We start from the raw sequence: 11,187 nt of genomic DNA, 5'->3' as shown, positions 1-11,187 counted from the left end.
ACACACACACACACACACACACACACACACACACACACACACACACAGTGTAGAGCCAGGTGGCTATAACTCAAACATGATATAATAGCTCTTCCCCTCCTCAAGGCGTGCATTAAAAACTGAATCAATCATTGATATGAATTACTGTGTGGTTTCTTTGGTGGTGTGTGAAAGATAGAGATAAGGGAGGACGGAGGCAGCCAGAGGAATGGAGGCAAAGAGATGTAATTGTGTGTGTGGCTGGGCTTCAAGGAATACACAGTTTTAGCAACATGCATACACTCACATGCGTGCAAACTCACGTATCACGTATCACCTCACGCATATGTGTGCGCCTGGTCATTGATTATGCCCCAGAGACGGCTCTATAATGGTAACGTGAGGCCATGTCGATAGTCATCCAGCTGGCTTTTAAGAACGACAGCTGAGCAATGAGCTCTGAATCCAGAACATGTCAACATCTGTCACCCCACTGACCTACTTCCTATCATTCTCCGTTACACACTGACCTTGTTTACAAGTGGATCTAAATCACGTCACTGATGTCTTTCACGGACATTTTAGAAACATTTTCAGGCCATTTACAGCACTGACGCTCAACGGACATTGCTCTGGAGGATGACGCAACCATGTTTGCTCACTTGCTAGAGCACACTAAGAATTAGCACCTCTTTAGGATCGTAGACAGGGTGACCCCTGACAACTAAAGCAAATGTCTTCTGCATTGCATTGAGAGGAAACAACTCTACATTTGTTTGTCCCTTCCCATTTCATATTTGCTTTAGGTTTTTGCCAGCTAAATGGGAATCCCAGTGGGTGTTTGACTCTATAAGGTTGTCACAGGACCAGTATGCATCACTTTACTGTCCCTTACTGTTTCCCTCATTGTATTTTCATTCACAGCAGCTGTTTTTTTGTTTTTCTCCATCCTCTACCTGGTCTCTCAACTTGCATTCCCTTTTTCATAAAAGAACTCCCAACTCAGGTCTGATTTCCTAAAGCAAAGTGACCAGCCTGATGAACCAAAGGAGCACTCCAAAAAGGACAGGAAAGGCAAAAAGAAGAGGGACAAGGGCTCTAAAGGCAAACGCAAAGGCAAAGGCAAGGGCAAGAAGAGATCCAGAAAGAAAAAACATGAAGAGGAGGGTCTCGAGGATGGCTTCCTCAGAGTGTCCACAACAGTGCCTGAGTATCTATCCCAAGGACCTTTTCAGCCAACAGATTTGCCAGAAATCCCCACTGAAGTGCTCGACGAGACCCTCATGGAGATGCCCACACATGAACCTGACTCCACAGCTGAGGCCCCCACTGTGGTGCCCAGCACTTTGCCTGAATCAAAGGTCACTGAGGAGGTAGACAAGTTTATTTGTAGATGCCCTCCACCCCAACCCCCCTCCTGCCATTTGCAGTTCTAACCGATCACGTCCTAATACCTCCTAACCATAGTGAGCACCTCTTCCCTCTCCAATTGCTTACCACCACCACTAACCAGCACCATCCTAATCATCACCTCTACTACAACCCTTCCAAAAAAACATGAAGAACGCATCCTAAATGAGAAATGTTTGATGATCTCACTGTATGACGTGTGCCTGCGTGTGTGCTTTTTGTAGAAAATGCTGTAGTACATGTATACTACATATACCAAAGGTAAATGCATGGTATGCATGGTGCATACAGTTGACTATATATCTTCCTGTATGCAAACAGACAGAATGAGTATTGGGTTGACAGTTCATTCAATGTGAATATATGCCTACATTTTTGAAATTATGAATAAACCACAACTGTATATCATCTTTTTTTTTTTAAATCCAATCAATTTTAACTTACCACTGCACCAAACAAGGATCGTTTGTGTATGTCTCCTTCATGTTTATTATTAGCTAATTTGCTAAGTAACCTAATTTGTCATACTCATGCTGTTTCTATAGCTGTTGCCATGCTGCCTCAAGTATCTGATGTAGTCCATCAGCTAATTACACTCAAGCATTATAATCAACTCAGTCCTGTAAAACCCACCTGTTTTGCAAACATTTATACTGTGTATTACAAAATGTGCCTTTACTTGGAAGTGCTAGGCGCTAGCTAATGAGAAGAGCTCATATAGTCCCCTGGTTCATCTTTTGCTATGACTAATTTGAGCCCGTGTGTCGGCCTGCAGGAGGACAGGCCAGTGAAGAAGCCAGTTATAGAGGAGCATGGAGAGGACCTTTACGGTGACCTCTACGACGATCCCTCAGTTTCTACGGTAACAGATGGCCCGATTGTTAATGAATACGCGGTAGGTTAAACGCAAACGCAAGACATGCCTTCACCTCAGCACAAACACACGGAGAGCTTGTTTCGGTATTCGCTTCACCTGAAAGGGTTTTTATTTTTCCATTCCTTAACAGGTTCTCGAGTATGAAGATTACAAGAATGACACGGAGTCAGAGTACGAAGAGTACGAGGTATATGACGACGGCTTTGAATTTGCGGAGCGGGAAAGTGCAGAGACGTGGGATGGAGAGGTAAATCTCACGCATCAAGTGAGAGGTCACGTCTTCAATTGCCTGTGTCAAGTGATTTCTAGCAATCCAACAATCTATTCACCTATTTCTCTTCCTCAGGTTAGCCTCAGAGCAGAGAAGGGCCAGAAGGGAGAGCCAGCTATTATTGAGCCGGTGAGCTTCAACTGACATTTCATGCATAGCCTTAGTAGCTTTAGTCACGAGCATGGGAATGAGTTTATGCTCTCCTAATGTACATTTCATTCCATCTGTGCTTGTGTCTAGGGTACATTAGTGGAAGGACCCCCAGGGCTACCAGGGCCACAGGTAAGCCTATTCAGCCTGAACACAGATAAAAAAAAACATGTCTCTGTGATTGTACAGGATGTGGCAAAATGTTAGAAGCAGGAACTATCCAGATGTGCTGCAAAATGTAGAGAATTTTGGATTCTAGCCATCAGGATGTGGTGTTTTCGGAATAGGAAACAAGGGTTTTCAGGGGTGACCACAATACAAATACACCCCTGCACTGTAACGCAATGCAATGTGGCACTTTGCGAAAGACTATGTCTATAAACACATGATGAGGTGATTGATTTGATTCAAAAACTACATAAAGAAGAAGAAGAAAACAACATAAAAAAATAAAAAGGGGTTATTGTCAAGCATTTGGGGGGTTGGAATATTATGTAGAAGAGTGTCATTTTTGAAAAACTAAGCCACAATCTTCTTCAATGTTTGTTTGATTGCTGTGATTGTTTCCTTCACAGGGCCTCACTGGCCCACCTGGACCAACAGGCCCTCCAGGACCATGGGGAGATCCTGGCGAATTGGTGAGTGTGGCTTAGACCTGGACCTGGGCCCATTGGCTTAGTTTCACTCCAGTTTGACCCTTTCACCTGTGGGACAGACCTGTGGGTTCAACTGTGACCTCACACTGAAACATGTCCAGTCCTGAACTGAACATTCTGGCTTCAGGGACTGATGTTGATTCACACGTGTGACCTGACTTTCTTTTGGTGTGTGTTGCTCGAATAAGTGTATTTATCCATTATTCATCACAATAGAACACAGACACTGTTTAACATACTTACGTCTGTCCACCAGTGATTAATACATATAAATTAGCGCATACATTTAATGATTTATGTAAAACTTATGGGGACATCCTGTAAATATTCAATGCTTCAGTTAGAATATCATTAGTCTGCCGCATGGTTTACTAGACTTTTATGAATTTTTGAGATTATATATACGTTCTTAAAGCCAAACAAAAAGGTTTACCAATGAGACAAGATAATTAAACATATTATTTTAACCACTTGTGCTTCACTTGTTCCTAGAAACAAGTTGTCAGTTATTTGACAACAGGCAGTACCAAGAAAATGACACTTGATCCATAAAAATGTTCCATCAGTAGAGGAATGTATTTTACCAATTTGAATACTTATCAGATGACTAACAGTAATCTGATGAACACAATTGTAATGACTCAATGCTGCATTAAATGGCTTGTTAAAATAGATATTTACAATGTGTAAACAGAAGATAAGGATGTGTGTGTGTGTGTGTGTGTGTGTTTGTGTAACATGCCCTATGGAAACGGAGCAACTGTTGTTTGATTAGATTCTCACCACTTAGACCCTCTCTATTTCTCTCTCTCTCACACACACACACGCACACACACACACACACACACGTACACACACCCCCACCCCCGCCCCCATAGGCACAGTAGCCGACGTTTATCCCTTTCCCCGACCTTCCTTTTCAGGGTCCCCAAGGACGTCCTGGTCTTGCTGGGGTTGATGGGATTCCAGGTCCTCCAGGAACCCTGTTGATGCTACCAGTAAGATCTTACAGCGCACTCACGCATGCTCACGCACACATAACAAACATGCACACAGAGCACACCATATTCCCAATGTGGTGTGGTGGCACGACCACAAGGGGGGGCTGTGTGATTGAACTTCATTTACATTTAGGGAATCCTGCAGTGGGAACTGATTCCTCTTTTTCCATTGCCTCCAGTTCCAGTATGGTGGTGATTCCCAGAAGGGACCAGTGATGTCTCCCATGGAGGCACAAGCACAGGCTATACTGCAACAGACCAAGGTACACTTCCCAGAAACACGCACGTTGGTGTCATCATGCTGTATCGTAACACCAGTGACTGTTGACATTGTCATTTCATGCTGTATGAAGACCAATTTATTGCATAATAAAAGTCAAAGGTACATAAACCACCCAGTTATTTTTTTCTTCCAGCTGTCACTGAAGGGACCTCCAGGTCCACTGGGTCTAGCAGGGCGACCAGGCCCACTGGTAAGGCACTCTGACCTTGACCAAATTTGCACCATATCTCAAGGGCTCCTGCGACCTTTAACCTCAACTTCACATTCTGCCTGACCAGGCACACGCTCTACTCTCTCCCTCCCACCCTAAACTCATCTTTATGCATGCTCAGTATGTTCACATTGCTTGTGAAGTCATTGCAGGGTTGCAAAAGTAAACATAACACAGATTTAAGAAAATGTTGTTCTCAGTTTATTTGTATCTTCTGTTTTTTTGGTGCTAAATCTGAGTGAAGAGCTGAATTGCTGCTGTGCGTTATGCCGTGCTTAAATGAATGCTTGTTTTTATTTTGCAGGGAGTACCAGGTCCCACTGGGCTCAAAGGGGACAGCGGAGAAAGTGGCCCTTCCGTAAGACCAGACATTATTTTTACCACACTACTAGCTTTTTCCACATGATTAATTTCCTTTTGTCCTCCTGCCTTTTTTTTGTTACACATCTTTCTATTTGTCTTCTACTCTTCCTTTCTTATATAGGGATCGCATGGGTTGCAAGGCCCTCTAGGAACTAATGGAAAGCCAGGAAAGAGGGTGTGATATTTAAAATGTTTCCACACTGAAAATGTATCTGCATATTGTGTTAAAACATACTATAATATCTAAATATACAGTATACCATATATACTATAGTACTGTAAAGCAAAACATAATTGAATTGTGTATCTTATAGGGGCGTGCAGGAGGTGACGGAGGTCGTGGAGCTCCAGGAGAAGCAGGATCTAAGGTAAGGTCTTACAACCTTACTGCTTATTTGGATATTAGTTGAGGTTCAAAGCTGTGTGAATGCCACATTGCCAGTTTTTAGACCATATTGCTCAGGTTTGGTGTTAAGTTTCCATGAATTCAATTTCCTGTTTCCATCAACACGACAAAACCACACGTGTTTAGGCGGCAAGGTCCTGTACGATAACAAACTATCCCTACTTTCAAGTGTAAGCGTCACGGTAGCTCCCAGCGTATTATATGTATTGACAACAAGGCAACTCAATACTTACAATACTAGTGCTGCAGGAAGAGCTTAGCAAATAAATCAGGTTCCCTTGATGCCGGGTCTGACAGAACAGCAGAGTCTTTATCAGTCAAAGCAGCATTTTAGCAGACCGACAGCTAATCTGAAAACTCCCTCTCCCCAACACGTACTCGGAGCAGATGGGAGGCTCTGCCAGGGGAGACTTTCAGAACAATTCTGCAAATGTTTACACATTACCGTATGTGTGTGTTTCAGGGTTTAATGCACTTGCTTCTCTGTTACTTTTCAGGGTGACAGGGGTTTCGACGGCCTGCCAGGTCTCCCAGGAGACAAGGGACACAGAGTGAGTTAGATTTGGTAACTTAAAGCATTGTCGCTGTATTTATTTCTTCATTTGGGTTACTAACGCGGCATGCATCAACACCTCACACGTCATATGGCAGGTGATTGTTTGCACATTATGATCATGATTATTGTGATTTCTATGATGACAGCGTACACTGCTGGGTTCTGCTCTGCCAGAAACAGAACAGTCCCAAATATCTTGATGCTTGTGGCTAATGCTTTTATCTTGTAGGGGGACAGAGGAAAGCCGGGTCCTCGTGGGCCTGTTGGAGAGCCAGGAGAAAAGGTGAGTGCACGGTACTTTGCAAAATTTATTTGCAACAAACAAAGCCTGGAAAACGCATCCTGCAGCAATGCATTGTTTTTCTGGATTTTTCCATCACCCAAGATTTCCAGATCAGTGAATCAATTCTACAAACCGTTTATAAGGTAAAGCACCGTAGATCAAAGCTTTACTGAAATGAAGTCATAAACTCTTGAATTTAATTACGACACGCTGGCCTTAGTTCATTCAGTGTTACGGTTTGCAAAAGACATGAAAGCTATGCAGTGCATCCTGGCTTAGAATTGAAAATATGAAAGATAGAAGCGCTGTCAAGATAGTATCAATCCATTCAGGCGGGTTGGAGAAATTTGAGGGAGCGCTCCATTAGTCTTTGCTCGAAGATAGTTGAGCCTTATCTGTCAGGCGGTGAATTTCATTAACGAGCTATTTTCACAGATTATGTCTGCGGGGATATAAATGTATCCACTGCCGAGGTTGACTTAGAAAGGTGCATGAGATGTATGTGTTGAATCTGTTTCCGTCTTTGTTAAATCAGGGATCTGATGGACCTGCGGGGACAAGAGGGCAACCAGGCGAGCCCGTGAGTAACACTATCTGGAACGACATAATGCAATATTTAATGTCTATTACTTCTCTACGTAGAAAATACTTAATGTAGTGGATGTATTTATCAAGTTGGGCTTTGGGTTCTCAGAAATACGCTCACACAGAATCACAGAAACTGATGATTTCCACGACAAACCACAAGGGGGATTGTAGGAGATCACTAGATTTAAGCTCAAGCATCAGTTTCAGCCAAAATCTTACAGAAGAATTTACACAAGCACAAAATCTACTGCTCATACTGTACATGAAGAGAACTTTAGAAACACTGCATGATATTTCACAATATACAACATTTATTTTTAAAAACTAGGACGGTCAAACCGTATGAATGCAGTACTGCCACAATGTTCACCGTAGCATTAAGAGAGAAAGGTCAGCTTGGACACAAGAATATACAATGACATCACATACATAACATGTGTTATTCTTCCAGCAAAGTAACTTTGGATCAGAGAGAAACCACAACGATCTGTAGAGCACTGTTGCAGAAGCTGTCATTTTGTTTTTATGTGTAGCTCTGCGGCGAACACCGGTTGATTGGTTGTGACTCACTCTCTGTCTTCCTCCCAGTAGGTGAGGTTGGGGCTCAGCGGGGTTCTGTCCCTCCAAATGGATCACCCAGTTCAGGGAGAAATAGAGTGCCATAAGACCTATTAGGAAAGCTGTGTAAAACTACAAAGATACAAGAAAGGAGAGGAGTCGGCTGTTTTTGATGAAAGAGAGAGAGGGAGGGGAGCGATGGGAAAAGTCAGGCAGCGAGAGACAAACGCGAGGCAGAAATTTGGTTTGGATGTGAAAGAGATAAGAGAGAAGGAGAGAGGAGAGAGGAGAGAGGGAGAGAGTCGGAAAGGGAAGAGATAAAATCCTGGCCTGAATGATTATATTTCCATATCAATCACTTCCCTGGAGATCACAGATGTGGCTTTGGAACAGGTGGCTTGGCCAGCCTACAAAGAGGAAGGCTGACAAAAACAGAGCGCACAAACACTCCCGCAAACACAGGCTAGTGCAGTCTCAGTAGCTAGCACATATAAAGCCAGATGTGCCCACACACACAAAAATATATTATTTGTTTCTCCCCGTTCCTCTCTCTGCTTAGTTCAGATTTATGATTTAGTATTCCACACTCAACCCATCTCATCATGAATGCAGGTTAGCTGCTGACTATTTGCTCTGTTTTGTCTGCAGGGTTCTCGGGGTCTTGTTGGGCCAAGGGGACCAGCTGGCCCACCTGGTCAGTCGGTAAGTCAACATCGCCTTGATTGCTGAAGATTAGAAGCTCTTCAGTCTCTTCATCTCTACAAAGGGACCTCAGTTGCCTGCAAATCATCAATATGCCATTGAAGGAAGCTATTGAACTGTGTCTCTTTTTTTCGATCAGACGTTGATATTTCATCCATTTTTTCCTGACATCTTGTATTTGTCAGGGTATTCGTGGAACTGATGGAGTACAAGGGTCAAAGGGCAACCTGGTCAGTCGTGCTACCTTCATCACCCACTGTTGTATATGTACAAATAGTTGTATGAAAATGAGCATGAGGGTAACACTTTTTCAAAGGGATCTCAGCTACTGAAAGATCATCTGAAGTGGATTAGTGTGGCCTTTTAAAGAAGGTTTTAGCCAGTCATGTGATAATGAGCTCATGACAAAGGGCAGAGTTTGTGACTATTTGTTGTTGTCAGGGTCCATCTGGAGAGATAGGGCCCCCAGGTCAACAGGGAAATCCAGGAGTCCAGGTACTGTACCAGCACAAAAAAACTCTCCTGTCGCTATGAGAGTTAATCCACTCATTACACATCCTATACATTTATTCAAGTCATATAGACATGCTTCAAATATGCACCACCACTTGCAAGTTGCATAACATATTTGCTCTCTCTCTGTCACACACAGACACGTTATTGTGGCACAAAAACTTCCTGTTTCAGTTCTATTTTTGACTTCAACTGAAGGTTTAATTGCTCTTCTAGAGGTGTAGACAATTCTCTGTCCTTTTGGGCACATAAAAGCAATCCCATTGCATGACACTAAAATGTAATGAGTCTACAAGGCTCGTTTTTATTACCTCATTTGAAAAATGTTTTTGGAGATACAAGGTTTTCACCCCACGTCAATAAAATGTAATTTTGAAATGTCGTCAGAGACTTTACGGTCATATAAAAACGATTTAATCATATTTTTTAGCTTACCAGCATGTCTACAATCGTTCCAGCCTCCATCTCTCACAAGGACATCCACACATTCTGCTCATGACTCTTACATACACACACATATACACAGACTCTAGCATAACCTTAAACTCTGAGCCTTCTCCTATAGTCTTGTGACACTTAACCTGATTGATGCTTTGTTCTGGTCCAGGGCTTGCTTGGTCCTCAGGGTCCCATTGGATTGCCAGGAGAGAAGGTACGTAGCATGTCTCTCACTTAATTTTAGAATTAAAGCTGTGACCTTGTGACCCCTGTCATCACATACACAGGGGAGGCCGGTGGAGCTAGAGAGTACAACCCAACCACTTCTGGCTCCCATTCAGACGAGACAGCGCTAGACAGGAAATCAATACACAAGAAACACACACAGGCAAAACAGACACTAGGGATGGCCTTGGCCAGCCCGCATCATGAGGCTAGACTGTTAAAATAAATAAAAAGTGGACTTAGTCATAAATACAATATGTTTGGTCGAAGAGCAGCAAAGTGGGAAATGTGGGTCTCTTAGGCTCCAGTACAATTTCATATCCGAAGCTCATCTCAGTATTCATACCTCTCTCTGTCGTACGCAGGGTCCGCAGGGGAAACAAGGCATGCTGGGACTACCAGGCATTGATGGCCCAACCGTAAGTACACACAAAATGTACAACTGCATGCATAAGCACAAACACAATAACATACATGTATGCATGCATGCCATTGCACATCCAGTATCTATGTACATATTAATAGAGAGCCTACTGCTGCTCCGTTATCAGTCAACGCTGTGCTCAAGTGTCAAGAGAACTGAATCACTGCTCCCACAACATCATTCGATTGAATAGAAGAGACTTCACATTTGGCTCATGTTGTTCATCCGTTTATTTTATTATTTTTCTTTTATAGAGAAATACACATATGTGGTAAAAACATACACATACGTAACTATATACAAGCAAATACCTATCTACACCACATAATAACTAGACCCAGGCGACCAGTCTCTATAGTAGCCCATCGTACAGCAATTTCCAAATACAAGCTTAAATAATGTTATACCAACAATAAATACAACCAGGAGCCGTTTCTGGAATTGATCCAAAGCATTTAGAAAAGAATTAAAAAAAAAATCTTCTAACAGCAAGCCTTTCCTCGTCTCTAAGAATTAATCTCTTTAGATTGCAGTCCGACACATTTGAATGAGCTTCACTTGATGCTCCCTGATTTGTTCTGCAAAGCTTTGTGACACACAACGATGTTTTTATGGTGCTTCCCCTCTCAGTGCCGCTACCATTTCCTCTCTTTCACTGGTCGGTTGCATTGGGATATAGCGATACAGTAATGATGTATTTGCAGTGGTGCTAAATCAATCTGATTCCTGTTTTCCTGTTTCAGGGTCATCCAGGAAGAGAGGGCCCCGCAGGAGAGAAAGGCATCCAAGTGGGTAACTGCATATCTGCGGCTTGTCTGGTGTAGTGTCACAGAAAGATATTATAAGTGCAATATCATGGTGTTTCTTGCAATATTGTAACTCACTAGCATTAAGTTGCAATGAAGCTCACTCTTATCAATATAAACACTGTGTTCCTACAATGTCATCGTCTTTATTGGGCAAGAGGCTAAACTCATTAGAGTCAGCAGCATGCACTCATCTGCAACATCAATGCGCATTGACAATTAGGGGTAGGATACAATGACTGAGTGCAATGCTTATTCAAATGTTGTCAGATAAATGCATCTTTGCTGTCTGCTGCTGTCTAAGACTAAAGAATACCGTTTGTTTTTTTTATGAAGGGTTTACCAGGCGCTCAGGGGCCCGTTGGGTACCCAGGGACCCGTGGAGTCAAGGTGAGACATAAACGCATCATGATGTCAGGAGTAATGTCCGCTGAGATGTTTATTCCCTTCGAACATTCCATTTTAGTAGTATGTCTATGTGACGGAC

General features: G+C 42.8%; 1 protein-coding gene across 1 annotated transcript in view; it reads left to right on the top strand.

The window, feature by feature from the left end:
- The window catches only part of col5a3a (collagen, type V, alpha 3a), a 45,755-nt gene that overhangs the window by 15,082 nt on the left and 19,486 nt on the right, over positions 1 to 11,187 (top strand). The window contains exons 6-27 of the mRNA XM_031867716.1: positions 972 to 1,352; positions 2,165 to 2,284; positions 2,397 to 2,513; positions 2,613 to 2,666; positions 2,778 to 2,819; positions 3,263 to 3,325; positions 4,267 to 4,341; positions 4,524 to 4,607; positions 4,761 to 4,817; positions 5,143 to 5,196; positions 5,323 to 5,376; positions 5,516 to 5,569; positions 6,105 to 6,158; positions 6,393 to 6,446; positions 6,982 to 7,026; positions 8,241 to 8,294; positions 8,480 to 8,524; positions 8,736 to 8,789; positions 9,415 to 9,459; positions 9,836 to 9,889; positions 10,638 to 10,682; positions 11,037 to 11,090. Coding sequence (XP_031723576.1) covers positions 972 to 1,352; positions 2,165 to 2,284; positions 2,397 to 2,513; positions 2,613 to 2,666; positions 2,778 to 2,819; positions 3,263 to 3,325; positions 4,267 to 4,341; positions 4,524 to 4,607; positions 4,761 to 4,817; positions 5,143 to 5,196; positions 5,323 to 5,376; positions 5,516 to 5,569; positions 6,105 to 6,158; positions 6,393 to 6,446; positions 6,982 to 7,026; positions 8,241 to 8,294; positions 8,480 to 8,524; positions 8,736 to 8,789; positions 9,415 to 9,459; positions 9,836 to 9,889; positions 10,638 to 10,682; positions 11,037 to 11,090 — 1,659 coding nt within the window. The remainder of the gene's footprint in view (positions 1 to 971; positions 1,353 to 2,164; positions 2,285 to 2,396; positions 2,514 to 2,612; positions 2,667 to 2,777; positions 2,820 to 3,262; positions 3,326 to 4,266; positions 4,342 to 4,523; positions 4,608 to 4,760; positions 4,818 to 5,142; positions 5,197 to 5,322; positions 5,377 to 5,515; positions 5,570 to 6,104; positions 6,159 to 6,392; positions 6,447 to 6,981; positions 7,027 to 8,240; positions 8,295 to 8,479; positions 8,525 to 8,735; positions 8,790 to 9,414; positions 9,460 to 9,835; positions 9,890 to 10,637; positions 10,683 to 11,036; positions 11,091 to 11,187) is intronic.

Source organism: Anarrhichthys ocellatus, unplaced genomic scaffold (genome assembly GCF_004355925.1).
Source record: "Anarrhichthys ocellatus isolate YVR2014 unplaced genomic scaffold, GSC_Weel_1.0 scaffold40, whole genome shotgun sequence".
Classification (NCBI taxonomy): Eukaryota; Metazoa; Chordata; class Actinopteri; order Perciformes; family Anarhichadidae; genus Anarrhichthys; species Anarrhichthys ocellatus.
This window is presented reverse-complemented; position numbering and strand designations above follow the sequence as displayed.